This window comes from Oryzias latipes, chromosome 7 (assembly GCF_002234675.1).
Source record: "Oryzias latipes chromosome 7, ASM223467v1".
In the NCBI taxonomy this organism is placed as follows: Eukaryota; Metazoa; Chordata; class Actinopteri; order Beloniformes; family Adrianichthyidae; genus Oryzias; species Oryzias latipes.
This window is the reverse complement of record NC_019865.2, coordinates 4062664-4079526: the sequence shown is the minus strand read 5'-3', so window position 1 is coordinate 4079526 and position 16863 is coordinate 4062664. Positions and strand designations below refer to the sequence as shown.

The 16863-nt window shown below is 36.6% G+C and overlaps 1 protein-coding gene across 2 annotated transcripts; it reads left to right on the top strand.

Annotated features, from left to right (window-relative positions):
- The first annotated feature begins 3730 nt into the window (after positions 1–3730).
- On the top strand, positions 3731–15572 carry LOC105354320 (scavenger receptor cysteine-rich type 1 protein M130-like). 2 transcript variants are annotated; one of them, XM_023956358.1, is made up of 20 exons: positions 3731–3994; positions 4890–5207; positions 5296–5403; positions 5920–6126; positions 6200–6388; positions 6463–6617; positions 8152–8299; positions 8663–8962; positions 9046–9351; positions 9423–9713; positions 9930–10232; positions 10775–11068; positions 11166–11426; positions 11513–11691; positions 12014–12125; positions 12232–12381; positions 12592–12687; positions 13425–13595; positions 13688–13868; positions 14690–15572. In XM_023956358.1, the coding sequence occupies exons 1-20, from the start codon at positions 3934–3936 to the stop codon at positions 14721–14723; spliced, it is 3864 nt and encodes a 1287-aa protein (XP_023812126.1). In that variant the 5' UTR covers positions 3731–3933; the 3' UTR covers positions 14724–15572. The 2 variants fall into 2 exon arrangements, with proteins under 2 accessions (XP_023812126.1, XP_023812125.1); XM_023956357.1 differs by having other exon boundaries at positions 13425–13598.
- The last annotated feature ends 1291 nt before the right edge of the window (positions 15573–16863 follow it).

Sequence of the window (16863 nt, the reverse complement as noted above, 5' to 3'; positions counted from 1 at the left end):
AATCACTGAACTATGAACTATGAAAACAGGAAACGTTACAGTTTTAGCCAATCAGAGGCTAAATGAATCCTGAATTTAAAAAATTGAATTTAGGTGATAAAATGTATGACACAAACACTCATCAATATTTATTTTAATAATTTAAATTACATTTAAGAGCTGTTAAAAAATTAGGAAAAAAACAACTTACATCATTCTATCAGAAACCATTTTTAATAATAATATTCCATTAAAATACAAAAACACAAAAAATCCAGGTCTACGGTTTTACTAATATTTTTTACAGTGCACAGCAAAGCCCATTTGAAGCTGTTTTGTTGTTTAAGCATCTTTCAATATTGACATGCTGTATGTGGCTGATGTGTGACATGATTCCAGGAGTCCATTTCATTTAGCATCAGCTTGAACAGAAAAAACACTGATCAATATTGTTTCAGATAATTGGAAATGAAGTCAAGCATGAAGGAGTTTATGCGTAATTCTCCAAATGTTGCATAACAAAGCTCTCCAAAAGTTCCTTTTTTTAATTTTAAATCCATCATTTTAGGATCCTTTATTTAGAATGGAACAACCTTCCTGAACGACAAAACCGAAGGAACAAATCAGTCATTCAGGAAAGGGTTACCGGTAAATAACAACTAAGACAAATTCAGTAGAAATCATAATGGAATCTATGATGAGCAAAGCTTCAACGCTGTTTACCTGCTGTGCTTTTGCAGAAGTTGCAGCTGTAATTTATTGATTCATATCACCAGTTATCCTGTTCAGAGAAAGGAGGAACGTCTGAGGCCTCGAGTCAGTAAGTAAGTCAGTAGCTGAGCTTTATTTCCAAGGCATGTTTTACAGTCATTTTAAGAGCTCAATTTTTTTCATTAAATATTGCTTTTGTTATTTTTGCAACACTTGAGGTTTTTATTGTTTTTTATTATTTTTTTGCCTATAATGATACTAATATTTACTTAAAAATTGGGGGGCAAGTTGCAAATCTTTTGTCCCCTCGTAGCTCCACGAGTTGTAGAACAATTGAAGCAGGTCTGCTGGGAGAAGCTGAGTAAAAACTAAGTAATTGATGTTCAATTGACCATTTTGACCTTCAAACTCTTGTAAAGTGATTTTTCCTGGTAAACTTGGCAATTAAAAAAGGTTTCCACACAAAAATGATTAAGTTAAAAGGATCTTTGTTTCTGTTGGAAAAAGCCAACACAAACAACCAGACCCGCATGTTAGCTTTGACTCTTGGTCCTTAAAGAACGAGTCGTCTCGCTCTAAACGCCGGGGATTCATGTCTAAATGCCGAACAGCAAATCTAACTCTTCAAATAAATTCCACTTAAAAAATGTGAAAATAAGTCAAACAAGTCTGATCTTAACAAGAGAATCAATGATTAAGCTAATCGATGATTAGGTTTCAAATCCTGCATACCATAATTATGTCCACACTACATCATACATTCACAGCGAGTGTGGTCTGAGCAATGGCTGCTTTTCTCCCAGGTCTCTAAAACGATTGTGCTTCAATTGGCATTTTTAGAAGAACTTCTTCAGATGTCAGGAAACTTGCACTGCGTAGAGCCACGCAGGGCACAGGGGATCACACCACTTTTATAAAACCGTGTCTGCTTAGTCCTTCCATCCCAAGCAAGTGTTGCAAATCTGCAAAGCCATCTTTTTTGTATTTCAAATTGCTGAAAGAACATTTTATTTTTTAATTTTTTTGTAGCTACACCAAAACCAAAATAGCAACTGAACACCACCTGTTTTCTTTGTGGAACTGTAAAGTCAAACTGTCCCTGAATGCCACAACAGCAACTTAAGTGTAGGTTTTAATTTATACCTTAAAGCTTATAAATATCATGTATTTTTTTCTCATTTTTCTTTATTGTTGTTTTTGGTGAACCAGGATTTCTATTTTTTGTTTAACTTAACTGGAGAGAGATTTAATTTCCTTTTATTTTCAAACACAAAATAATTAAGTTAAATATCAGGATAAACATGATACACAAAAAATGATGAAGTGCTGAAGTGTGTAGAAGATAAATCTTATTATTTTCACCTTATTGTATTTTATAAGTTCAAGCTGGAGGAATCGGTAATAAACGGAAAATCATTTTTAATTTACTTTTTGATTGAAATTTCTGATTCAAGAAGGTGTATTATTATTATATTGATGTATTATAATATATTGATTAGTTTTATTTATATGTTAGGAAAAACAGTTTATTGTTATTAGGTGATTTAAACAGAACTCAATTCATTACATGTGAATTCTTACGGAAAGATTAACTGAAAAACATTTTGTTGACAAGAAAGAAAATACAAAAAATTCTGTTAATGAAAATTGATTTGTGGATTTGTTGAAACAAATTTGGAAATTAAAGAATAATTTATTTTTCAAATTTTTAAATCTAGCCCCATAAACTGGGAAAATTGGTTAAAATCATTTTTATTTAGAACCAAACAGTCCCAAAAGGCCTAATTCATCCTTTTTTTGTTTTTATTTTTTTTATCATTCCTGTTGAATTATTTCCAATATGTATGGTTATTTTTCTGTTTTTTCTCAGCGGGCTGTAAAATAACGACATCGAGAATCTTCTTCAGCATGAACGTGTTCAAAATAAAATATAAAACAGTAAAACAGTTTGGATGTTCAACACAAATGTTAGACTGTCAGATGTTTCATTTGTACTTTTTATAGTTTCCAGATGTTTACTGATAGCAAAAAGCAGGAAGTTGATCTTTGTTTAGGCAGAATTCATCTTTTTCTTCTTAACTATAGTTTGACATTTTATTGATGTAGGCTGACATTTGAGGTCCTTGATGTCATCTGGGTGTCTGCCTTTCAGAATAAAACACATATATGTGGATTTTTGTTTAAACTCAAAAGGTCATTACAGCTACAGAATGTTTTTATCAAAGGGACGCGCTCTGAAACGTGTCCCATCGCACCTACTCGGAGCGCTTTCCAGTGGCGTGCTAGTTATTTATATCTGAAATGATTTTTTGTCAAAGTTAGTCAAAGTTTTTCTTTGAAATTACCTGTAAGAATGTTTTTTTTTTATTTGTAATTTCTGTTTGTTTAAATGCTAACATGTGAATAAAATTGTTTCCTTAAATGTTTTGGAAAAAATGGGTTATAGTTTAAACATAAAAAAGATGCCCACACTCCTCAAACCCCTAAATTCAAAGCGCTAATCAGTGACGCCGTTATTAAAACTGTTGCTTTTTTTAAAATAGAACGAGTTCCCTCACAGCTTTTAACATTTAGTTTTGAGCGCAACTTACATTTAACTCATTAGATAGTTCCCTTTTTAAAAAACATTTATTCAATTTTTTACAGTTAATGTTGAAAGTACAAGCTCTTAATGATTGTAAATACATTTTGTTCTTTTCCAAGATATTATATTTACTATAAATCTGATCATAAACTCTTTTTGAATAACAATTATGACACCTTTGATTTCATTTTTAGTCCGAATCTCTGTTATGTTTTCTTCACATTTTCATTAAAACGTTGGATCTGATCAGAACCGGATTATGTGAACTATGCAAAACTATAGATTGTTTAATTTAGTAGGGGTGGGATTATACAAGATCGCTTCCTCCAACTCCTTTTCAAGCAATAATTTAAACTTTAAATGACTATTTAATTAAGAAAATGTGACTTAAGTGTGACTTTGTTTTTTTTTTCATAGCATTTTATCATTTCTGTAATGAGTTTGATAAATCTGTGTGATTTTTTTGTATTGTTTTAACCACAATGCTTGAAACAAAAATAAATCAAATCGAAAAACGTTTCCTCTTGACATGTTTTAAAGGTAAGCACTGTTACATCCATCTATGGACATTTTGCTGGAACGTTGGGCGGGTCGTGACGCTGATATAAGAAGGGCAGATCTCATTGTCTGTCAGTTTATTGTCATGAGGTTTTGTAAAGATGCGGTTCCTCCTCCTGCTGATCTGCTCCTCCACACACATTGTTAGTGTGGCAGCTCAAGGCAAGTTCTCATTCTTCTCATTTACAAACGGTGATATGATGGCTTCAGTTTAGTTTAAACAGTGTTTAAATAATTACAGAAAACACTATTTTTGTGCGTTTGTAATATTTTTTATGAAACTGAATAAAAACTGACCTGCAGCTGCTGCTCTGTATAAAAAGTGGCTTCTAAGAAATAAAAGTGGAATGAAATCTTTACATTTCTCAAGAATAAAAGTCATAATTACATTTTTGTAGATATTTGTAGATGTAAACAACATGAACTTATGGCTCTTACCACCCTAAAGGCGGTTGTTCATGCTGATGTGCAATTTTAGAAAAAGACATGAACTAATAAAATACTGTTTCCTTTTAAATTAAGAAAACATAATATGGCTTTTAAATATTTACAGCAATTTAATTATAGCAGTGTTATCATTTTCTATCAACAATATATTTAACCTCTTTTACTTTTAATAGTGAAAGTTTCTTTCAAAATAAAATACCCCCTGTGTTAAAATAAGATCCTCCTCCTGCAGCAGATTGACTTGCAGTTATAATAATTATGCATTCCTATACCTTTACTTTACCTCAGAAGAACAGCTGGACACTGCTGTGCAGCAAAAAATAAGAACAAGCACTTTAAAAGTATAATAAATAGATTTGACCTTTTATCACCATTTTAATTATTTATGTGTGCATTTTGGCAGAACAAAAACTCACAAGTTGATTTAATTTAATTTTAATAAATGGATAAATAAATAACATTTTTTTTCCCAAAACCACCATGCTAAAAGACAAAACAAGGAATGTGCAGTTCAGGTATTCTTTACCAAACTGTGCAAAAGTATACCCCAAAAATACTGAAATGATGGTTTGAGTCGATTTGAATCTGAAACTTTTTTCCTCATCAACAGCCAAAGGTAAAGTTATTCTGCGCGGTGGAGAGAACCCGTGCGAGGGTCATGTTGAAATCTACTACAACAACACAGCGGGGCATGTGGGAGACAAACACTGGGACGACAACATGGAGAAGGTGGTCTGCAGGACCACTCAGTGTGGGGTACCGGTGCCCGGTGCGACCAAAAATGTCCAGAGGCTTGAGAACAGAACGGTGTGGCTGAATGAACTGAAGTGCAGCGGGAACGAGGACAGTCTGTGGGACTGTCCAGGGTATCCGGCTCCAGGCGTCAGCGTCTACCAAAAGCCCACGGTGAAGATGATCAAATGTTCAGGTCTGTTTCACACAGTCATGAAGGAAAAGTTGGTCAAAAAGGATCATTTTTTGTGTTTATGATGTGTTAAAAATGTAAAATCTTCCAGGTCAAATCAAGATAAGTCTTGAACCACATGAATGCCACGGAGTAGCAAAGTACTCTGTGAGCGCGACTCATTCTGGCTACTTCTGCAAGGACAACTGGGGACCAAAAGGTTGGCGTCTTTTAAAAAAAAAAGATTTGCAAAGTGATGTAGATTTTAGGAAATGTGGACTACAAACATTAAAACTGGTGTAAAGGTTTACTGCCCCAGGTTATAAATGTTTTTTTTTTGTCACACTTAAAGGTTTATGTCATGTACACTGCAAAAACAGGATTCTTTGGAAAGTAAAAAAATACCTTTGTTCCAAGATAAATTGATCAATTTTCAATCATGTAAGAAAAATAATCTTATCAAAAAGTTTTTCTACAGCAAAATAATCTGAGATTTGTTTCTTTACCATAATAGGATTTCTGTTTTTCACCCCCTCTGTAAATCTTTTAAATAATATGTTTCAAATGTTAAGGATTTTTGACGTATTTTTACAAGGGGGGGGGGGGGGGGTTGTTTTTTCTGTGCAGAGCTTTAAGAAGAAAGACACAAAAGATTAAAAAAAAAGTTGTTCTGAATTACAGTGTTTGCCCTGAAAACTTCAGAATTTTTAGCCTGATTGTAATTCTTATCTTACAGACACCCAGACTGCAGAACTGCTGTGCAGAAGTGTTGGATGTGGAGGTTTGAAAGAGATCCCAAGAGCTCGGTGGGTTGACATGAGCAATTATGAAAGATCAGAGAAGATGGGGGTGGATTGTGCTGGCATTGATTCGGTGACCAATCTGTGGCTGTGCGCCGGGAAACCCAACCAGTGCAGAGACCCTGTTGTTGTAACATGTGAAGGTAACACAACAAACAAACACATAATTGCAGTAAAAAGTTGAATATTGCAGAAAATGGTGGTTTTCTTGAACAGGGCACGAGAGGCTGCAGCTTCTAGGAAGTCCGACAAACGTCTGCTCAGGGCAGCTGCAGCAAAAGAAGACTAAATGGGAAGCAGTGAGAAACAACATAAATATCACTGATCGTTTATGCACAGAGGTGAACTGTGGTACCGTCAAAAACTACACATATGTTGATCAAAACCTACACCTGACATGCACAGGTAAATGTGACAAAAACGATTTCACCATTGGCTATGTTAGTGTCTTTGGTAACAGATTTTTTTTTTCTTTACAGACACAGTTAAAGTTGTTTTGATGGACGGCAAGAGAGAAAGCAAATGTTTCGGTCGTGTTCACGTGAACAGGAACGGTTTAAACCAACCGGTGTGCGGCGCTGGCTGGACTGCAGAGAATTCACATATGGTCTGTAAGGAACTGAGCTGTGGAAAGGTAAGCCCCCACCAGGAGCATAAACGACATTAACTAGAAAGTTTTCAAGTGGGTTTGAATCTAGCCTATTACACTGGAAAATACTTGCAACAACTACAGTATGTATAGGAGTACTACGGAAAGTTTTATATGGTATCAAAGTATTTTTTTCTGAGATTTTTTGCTCAAAAAATGTAATTCGTTGTTAATTCTTAAACGCTTGTTTTTTGTGAAATGCAAAAAGTATCTGAAACAAGAAGACAAAACACAATTGTGCTCTAAACAAATGAATCTGCAGATGGAACTACAAATCAATTTTACTTAATCACAAACATTCATTCAGCCTTAAGTTGTCTCAGAAATAAAGATCTCAGATTGTGTTAATCTTTGTACGTCTACAAAACAATTACATGAATTCATGACGGTTATTGGCTACAATAACTTTGTTTTAATTGACTATGGATTTGGATTTAATAATTTTACCTTAATGGAAACACAACAACTTCAAAAAACCTTTGAGATGGGTTTTTTATCTTTTAAAGGAAGAGGTGGTTTTTGAGGCGAATTGAAATTTATACACAATATTTTGGGAAACTGCAATGCAAACACTTTTTTTTAATTGAATGAGTCACTTGACCGACAACCGGATGGCTCCTTGGTAGGAACTGGCTGTCTTGGGCGCAGCAGGCGCGACCAGACGTCCCACAGCATCACGGCTCATCAAAGGTTGAACCTGTCATTGTTGGAACAACAGCTCCTCTGTAAAATCACCAACCTGATTTCCCTAAAGGGCTTTATCCGTAGCCGCTCCCACGTGTAAGGAGCTCGCCGCTCCATGACCTGAATAAGACGCCAACGTCTCCTTTGATAGATGATGATAAGCGCTAGAGCCATGGCAGAAATGTAAATGTATCTGCTGTCAATCAAAGCATTGTTCACATCCGTTGCCGTGTTTTTGAATGACTTATGACGTGAGTTGGTTTTTGTTTATTTGCATAATGATGATTTAATGAAAGCAGTGTCAATGCAAAATTGCGCTTTTCGACATTTCCAAAATGTTGATAAAATTGTGCACATATGTGTGATGAAACTGCAGCTAATGATCCATTTTATCTCTCTTGAAAAACGTTTTTTTGTCAAGAAAAATGCCAGCCTTTGTACATGTTTTTGTTGTGTCTATTTTAACTGTTATTAAATGTTTAGTAAATTTGGCAGCACACTGTCTTCATTTACATCTGTACTTTAAACAAGAGAAGCAGTGTTAAATTTTTCTGCAGATGTGGAGAAACATTTGCAGCACAATTTTAGTCATCTTCAGTGGATTTTATTTTTATTTTTTTATCTGAATTTGAAAAAAGTAAATTTGTTTGTTGGTTGTTGCCAGCAGTAGCAGTAGTAGCAGCTAGCTTACTGGAGGAAGAACTACACCAAGACCATACAGTTTTCCTGGAACATACACTGTTTCATTTTACATAACATAATTCTACTGCTGGAGTTATAATTGAGCATAAACATTATATGTCTAGGATGTTTGATAGTAATTTCTTTCCTACAGTTAATTGAATGGACGAACAAAGCTCCAGTAGGACCAGGGGTCATGGATGATGTCAACTGTTCGGGCAACGAGTCGTCTCTGTGGCACTGCAAGGCCCGGCACGGCCCACAGCTGACCTGTCAGCAAACGCCACACGTTATCTGTTCAGGTGGGAAACAGCAAATTACCGTCTGTTAGACCATTTTTAAGTCACACATGAATGTTAATAATCACATAAAATTATTGGTTTGTTCAAATTAAAGACAGTAATCCTGTGGAAAAAAAAAGAGAAACTTTTACAGTTCTAGACTTCATTTGACATGAGTTAAAGAATCACATTAAGAAAACCTTTTTTTTTAAATTAAGGAATTTTCATGTTTAAATTCAATATTTGCATAGTAAAGATGTTATTTTTCTATGAATTACTGTACCTTTTTGTATGGTCATACAAACAAGCACATAGCACATCAGGAGCAGAAAAGCGCTGTATTCTGTTTGTGTTTGACCTGTTTCCACCTATATTGGGTCGCAGGAAGTGTTAAGTTTAGTCTTGCGGACGGTCCTGGGAAATGTGCTGGTAGGCTGGACGTCCTGCATGGAGGCGAATGGAAAAGGGTCGCTAAAAGCAAATGGAATGAGAAATATTCAGACAACATCTGTCAACGCCTCAACTGTGGAAAGACAACCGGAGAAAACCATCCTGAAAGGTTCTTCCAGGGTTCTGGAAGCTTTGTTTCCATAGCGTGTGACCAAAACCAGCCTGATATTTCTGAATGTGTTAAATCTGAGCAAAACACACGAAATGAAGAAGCTGTGGGAATAACCTGTGAGAGTAAGGACCTTTTCATCTCCATCTTTCATGTACTGTCAATGCTTTTAAATTGAAAGTTTTATATCCCAAATGTCTCTGTGCAGATCATGAAGTGGTTTTTCTGAAGGGATCTGAATCCTGTTCTGGAGCGGTGGGAATCAGACAGAACAACAACACCTTCTGGCTCTCCGGGTCCAATGAGACCTGGAACTCTGAGGCTGCAGAAACGCTGTGTCAGCAGATGCACTGTGGCCGCCTCACCAAGTTCTCCTCCAGCTCTTCTGCTGGTGACATTTCTGATATGATCTTCAGAGCTTACCGCTGCTCTGGAAAGCAAAGGTCTCTCTTTGACTGTGACAAAGTGGAACTTCCTGACCACAATGAGAACATTGCTCAGGTGGAATGCTCAGGTAATGTCAAACATCTTTCTGTCTCACATAAGTGCTTCATTTGACTCTTTCTCCTTTGAATCCCATTATAGGAAAAATCAATGTAAGCCTGAGTGAAGGCTGCTGGGGAAAAGTCCGTATTTTTGCAGAAGGAAAGTCTGAAGGTGTCTGTGCAGACTCCTGGACTGAGGAAATGTCTAAAACTCTGTGTCAAGAAACGAGCTGTGGGGAAGCTGTCTTTAAAGCTCGCAAACTTCCCGCAAGGGAAGTTGTTACGTTCAAAAGTCTGCACACCGTCGGCAATACTTCTAACCTGAGGGAAAGCACCTTTGTTAAAACGGAAAAAAGAGAAACGTGTGTCCCGGCCTACGTCATCTGTGGAGGTAAAACCTCATTCACACAGTTAATTCTCTTTACAAATGTGCAAAATTAAGGGCTTGTCTTACCTTAAAAATCCTTAAGTTGTTAAACCATTTAATTTTAAAACTGAGTGTATTTAAACTCTGTGTATGTAAATACCCACATTAGGTGTAGTTAATAATATGAATTTAGAGACTGCACAAATCACTTAACACAAACAGATTTTCATTGTCATCCAGGCAGAGAAAACATCCGATTCCGTCCTTCCCGGGATAAATGTTCAGGAGTTGTTGAGGCATTCTATGAAGGGGACTGGCTCCCCATGAGCACGAATGCTGCCATAAGATTTGGTGCTGACTATGATTTCTGTGAACACCAGAAATGTGGTAAATCTGAAAATCCTCCAACTCGCCTTGGACTCCCACATGACGGTGAAGCCATCACCGCGATAGACTGTTCAGGAGATGGCTCAAAAGATGCCTTTAAGGTGTGCAGCATCAGTCTTACAAGAAACAGCGTTCTTGGAGTCCAACAATGTTCAGGTTCGTTCAAATCTGAATCTATCCAAATCATCTAACATCGTTTCACAGCGTCAAGCTTTAAACGCTGTTTCACTGAAACCAAATGAGGACTTTATATCTGCAGCTATAATAAGTCAAAAAAGTATTATTCCAGTTGTGCCTCATTAAAAAAAGTCATTTAATTTCATTACTTGTGAAGTTGTTGTGTATCAAGTGAGACAAACCCACATGGTCTCACTGTTTTCATGTTATAACATCAGCAGTGTTGTCAGGTATACTGCTCATTGGTTGATAAACTCCTAAAGAAAACATCTTTGTGGAGGTACTGATAAAATAACAGATAGGGAAGCAATTAGAATTGTATTTGAAAATGTTTAATAACTCATGTCCCAAGAGAAAAATTTTCGAAAAGATTAAATTGGTGGAATTTCCTCAAACAAGTGAACAAAAAACTGAGAATAGGGTTTCTCTGTTATAGTGACTTTCTTGCACAGTTTAAAACTTTTCAGTTCTTTGTCTGGACTACTTGAAGCTCTTGTGTGTTTGTCTCTGCTGCTGTTCAGACTGGAGGGAGATAGTTCTAGAAGACGATGGCTGTAAGGGAGAAGTGGCTGTTTACTCTCAAGCAGGAAGGATGCTCGTCTCCAGCGAAGGTTGGACGGAGACAGAGGGGAACCGACTTTGTAAGGATTTGCAGTGCGGCAAATTCAAGACTAAAAGAGAAGTTTCAGGGGACGATTCCTTCTGGAACAAAACCTTTAAATGTGCAAATGATGGAAAGGCTGAAAGTATTTGGGACTGTGAGACAGAAACTCCTCCTTCACTGCAGAGGAAGAAACTCTTCATTGAATGTCAAGGTGAGATTTACTTCTGAAGAACTTGTCAGTGTTGTGAAAGGTGAGGTCAAAGTGTGTACCTGTCCCTGTTTGATGTGAGGATCTCTGTTCTTCTCAGGTCAGTCAAAGGTCAGCCTGTCTAGCAGCTGTTCTGGAGAAGTCAGGATCAACTCTTCTCCAGTGTGCAATCAAAACTGGGACACCGACTATTCAAACAGGGTCTGTCAAGAACTGAACTGTGGCAATGCCTTTGACCATTCTGGATTGTCTGGTAAAAAACCTGGACATTATGTCAGTTGTGACCAACACCACCATGTCCTGGGTCAGTGTGGCAGAGTGGAGGGAACGTGCCAAAGCTCTGTTTCCATCCACTGTTACAGTAAGTTTGTTTGCATCCTTTTTTTTATTTTTTAAGGATTTACTATGGTCATTTAACTTTTCATTTCAATTCTTTGTTTTTTACAGAAAATATTTCATTTTCGACATCAGAAAATTGCGGAGGTCATCTTATAGTCAATTATGGAAAAAAGCGGGAAAATGTTTGTGCTGACAAAGAAGCATTAAATAAAGATTTGTTAGACACCTTGTGCAAGATGATGAACTGTGAGGCGAACGACAAGCCAACAAAAGAAGCAATTCCAGAGGTTTGATTGAATTTTCATTCCCAAAATTTTGCAGTGTTTTTTGGACCATAAGTCGCTCCGAAGTGGTTGTCGCAACAGCCAAAAAATGCATAACAAAGAAAAATAACCTCTGGACTATGAGCCGCACTATTGGGAGATAAGTGTGATGCTTTTGAACAACTCCACCAACCTTTGAACTTTTTCTTTAAATTTGTAGTTTTTCTCTAACAGAAGTAAAAACAGTAGGAGTTCAGTAGTTTTAACTGCAGTCCTCATCATTATATATCAAAGTGTTGTGGTAACCAAAGACCCAGCAATTCAAAGATTTGTCTTACATCACCAGACGACCCGTAGCTGGAAAAAGCTCCACTGTCCAGCAGATGTCAGGGATGTAAAGTACTGTGTGACCACACAACCTTGTAAGACAAACAAACAAGTGACTCTCCAGTGTAAAGGTACATCACTGGCTACATATCAATGTCTGTGTGTGTTCACATGTTTGTGTTGTTTCACTGGACGGCTACAATCATCTCACTGAATTGCAAATGCATTTGATTTCAGGTTACATACAAAGGAAACCAGATCCCCCCCAAAAAAAACCAACTTCCGCTATTGTCATAGGGTTGGGAATAGGTGTGGTTGTGTTGATTCTAATTGTTTTATTTGTACGGAAACTGATTGTCCGGAGGACTCAGAAATCCAGAGTTTTACGTGAGTACATTTGTTATCTTTTATACAGCCTGTCCAACAATTTTAAGTTCTTAAAATCCTGCTTTGTCGCTGACCATGATCTCATTTAATTTACGTGTTTACAAATCCAACAAGTACTGACATCTATGTTTTTTACATGTAATTCTAATCTCTTCTATTGTTTGAAAGCTGAAAGCATCGATCCTCTTTCTCTTACGAATCCTTCTGTAGAACAAATGTTTCCAGACAGAGAAATTGATTTTGACAGTGAAATGTATGAAGAAATGAACCAACCAGATGACATGGAGGAGGACTTCAGACAGGACAGTGAGTTTCTTTCCTATTGGCTCAGTTCACCAGTCAATATGTGTACATGTTTAGTCATGTATGAGACACAAAGTGACTCATGAATGAGGCACGTATTAAAGCCTTAGTTACATGGGGGTTGGCACATACGAGTGCTGCAGGTTTTTGGGTTGTCTGGCCCGTGGAGTATCATAGAGAGAAGCGGCTCCATCTTAGGGAGACTGCAGGAGTGTCTTGCAGTTCCCTTGAGGCTTGTACTGTCACCTTAAGGTTTGTCATGATAATGGAACGTACCACTGCTGTTTGTGTGGTCGGTGTATCGTGAAGTATTTGTAAAGATAATATAAGTTGCAGTCACTTATGATGTTCAAGTTAAACTGTTTGATGGTGTCCATATACCCTTAGTAAGGTGCGGGTACTGGCTCCTTACTGACCATGCACAAATGCTGCTCACACATGTGATACGCAAGTAGGATTGCCACACAAACTATTCTTTAATTGTATCATTTCCTAGTTTCTAATGCTATGTACACACTGGGTGTGTGGCGCATTCAACAACACGCTTTTACCATACGATGTTCCCAATCAGGACTTGATCTGGAACAAATAGACCAAATGGTTTTCCCAGTCTGAGTGCACCCTAAGGCATGAGCAAAAGCTGGAGTTTTGCATTCCGATTTCAGATAATCTGGTTAGGATCACAGAGCTTTGTCAGCTGAAATTGAATTTTCATTTTGGTGCCTTGCTGCTGTTTTCAGGATTCTTGGCCGAAACTGAGTTTGTGAAGGGCAAAGGTGCGCAGAGCTCTTCCTCTCTGCAGTACGATGACGTGGATGAAGTGACTGAGGCTCATCCTCTGACCCCTAAAGAATTAACGCCTGCTTCCTTAAGAGAACCCTACCGACAAGAAGGAGCTTCATACCAAAGCGGTGGAAAGTTCTGACATTTTAATGCAGATTTGAACCTTTTATCCATCTTTTAATTCACAACAACCAAAGACTTACGAGTTTTCCTTTTACAGATGGAGTCACTTATGAAGTGGATGACCTGCCTGAGAATTACGACGACGTTGGAGACATCGCTGCTAATGTGCAGACTACAACCGACGTCCACAACCAGCTTAAGGCCACACCTAGGAGCAGCACAGCGCCACCTGAAGGCCAACAGAGCGATGAAGATTACCTTGAGCCTGATCAGAATGGGTGAGACCAAGAAAGGGTAAAATTGTGCTTAAACTAAACTCAGATGAAATATTTTCCATTCATGAAATATCTATAAAATCAGTCAAACGTGGTTCGAGTGGTAACAGAACAGACACCTGAATTATTTTAAAGTTTTTAACATTGAATTTGTGCTCTATTGAAGTGCAAACTTAAATCTAGTTTTTGTCAGAAGTTTTCAAATCTACATTGGTTTGAAACAAACGTTCAACATTTTATTTAAAATGTACTTTATTAATGTAGAGAATTTTAAGATATTTTAAAAGATATTCTTAAACAGCTATTTTAAACATTTATTTTTTAATAATTCTTTAAAGCAAAGAAAATTAGAAATGAACTTTTGAAGCACATCATTAATTTCAATGCTTCTCTTCTCTATGAAACTTCTGCTTTAGCTGTTATAGACTATACTATACTTGCACAATTTGTGTTTTTGCTCTGACAACATTATAAATGCTCCACATGAATTTTCTTTTCGACTTTCAAATGAACAAACAAATATTTCTCTTTGTATTGTTTTAATATTTTAACAGGACTTTGCTGTATAAACTAGTTTATTCTGACATGAATTAAAGCTGTGATTGTTTTTTTTAATTGTCTCTGCAAGAAATACTGCAGAAATGTTTTCTTTTATAATCTTTTAGATGTTTGACAGTTTTGTTATTAGTTGCAAACTTGACGGTTATCAAGCTTAAATGTATACGTGTTAAACTAATATGTTCAGGTGAACAGGAGCTATTCTAAAGAAAATGTTATTTTTAAAAGAGTCTTAGTCAATTCTTCATATGTTTTCATTCCCTCAGCTTTCAAGCAGTATATGTGAACTGGACTGAGTGACCCCCCCTCCCCCCGACATTCCAAACAGGAAGTACCCCCTGGCTCCTTGAAGCCAAAACCCAATAGACTTCTATAAAGAAATACACAACTGTTTTTCAGTCATTCTATTGGTCAGATTAACATTCTTGCTCTGATACAATTTTATCACATGTTCTTGATAATCATATTATATTTTTTCTGGAGTTCAACCTACAAACTGACCAATCAGTCGCCTCACTACACGTGGGTGGTCTTGTGTAGAACATTCAAAACGACAGACAGACAGCGCTTTTAGGTGGTAGGGGTGTGGCCTTCCTCCAAGCTCACTCCCAATTTGCGAGAGTGGTTGCCATAGAAACGTTGACTAAGACTAATTCAGACTGTTTGCTGATGACAGCTGGCGTCAACATGGTGGCTTTCCTCTAGCGGAAAAAACAAATGAGCTCGTTTGGTTGGAGCCAGAACTGAACCATTTTCTATGAGTGATGTTGCACTTACTCAGTCTAGTTCTCATATTCAGGCAAAGGTTTCAAACTTTAATTGTATCATTGGATACAATGGAAGTTAAAAAAAAAAACATTTAAAATGTATTTCTTTTTAATGAATTTTTTTTTGAGGTGTAAACCTTCACATATTTTCTCAGTTTAAGCTTAAAAAACCAAACTATATTTTTTCCGATCCAGGTTAGAATAAAAAAGGAATTGTTCACTCTTGGATAAAAACAATAAAAATAGCTAATAAATGTTTGTGTACCCTGTAACAAAACCAAATGTGTTTTAAAGACATTGTGTTAGGTATCAGTAAATGTTTTATAGTTTTTCTTTTTTTTTTAAATATAGCTAATTTCTTGAATAAAAAACTTAAAACTCATTTGCGTTTATCAATCCATTCTTTGTTATTCCTTGTTTACCATCTTCCTTTCTTTGCTGACTCAAACCCTTAAAGTATTTTAAATATTATTTAATACTAAATGCTATGTATTTTCATGTTGTGATGTGTAATTTTTTCCAGAGACTTGTAAGGACCCTCAGCACGATTCATTTGGAAATGGCTCAGATGTTGAGTATCAAACTGTATGTTAAATATAAGTATATAGTTTGATACACAGCACAAAAAGCCGTTTTTTCCAACAGACTTCAGTTGCTCACAGTTAATTACTCCTGGTGTAAATGTTATATTTAGATTTTTTTTTATTCCAACTTTGACTTTTTCCTTGGAACCCTCAAATCTGGACTCAACTGTGACTCCAGGAAGAGCGCCTTGGAGCCCGTTCTTTCACGTATGTTTGCAGAGGGATGGTCAAAGTGATGACTTTATAGACTTGAGGCTCTCATTTCAGGTGTTCAGATGTGTGAGTAAAGACTTTTTACTAAATGACATCTGTTCACTGAAAGATGGCGGTTACACGTTGTAGTTAGGGAACAAATAAGCATTTTTTAACTAACAAATGTTTTTGATGTAAACAAAGGTGATTTTTTTTTCCAGAGATAAAACAGTTTTTTCTCCCTTTAACATAAAAAATAAAACAATTTGTTAGAATTCAGAAAATGTTAAAATTTGGATTTTCTAGTTTGATGGATTTTTTTTTCTTCCATGAGCAGTCTTCACTTTTCCTGCAGGTTGGCACTCTGGAAGTGTAGGAAGGAGTTGGTTAATATGGGTAATATTGTCATTCACAGAGCACAGAATAAATTGGTGCCATCCATCCATTAAAACAAGGCTTGATGTGCACTTTTGGTTTCATTCAACTCTTAACCAGGATCACACTCTTCATTAGACCTCTGATTAACCGATTAACCCTTGTGCTATCCTAGGCTTTTTAAGATTGGACGTTGGGTCATCTAGACCCCCTAGACAGTGCGCTGAACCTTTTTTCTTCAATGATTTATGATCTTCACTGGTGTCCATGGATTACATGAAATCTTTCCACCTTTATCCACCTTTGTCATGGTAGGGAGAACACGTCAAAGTAAGAGTGGGGTCATAGGATAGCACAAGGGTTATAAGCCCCCATTGCAATTACAATATCCAGCAGCCTGTATACAACAGTAAAACATTTCATTTCAAATGTACCTTTTGGAATATCTAGCATTCCTATTTACAATCTCTTTAGACCACTATTTGTTGCTAAGTCATCTGGATTTAGCGTTTTTTCTTGAAG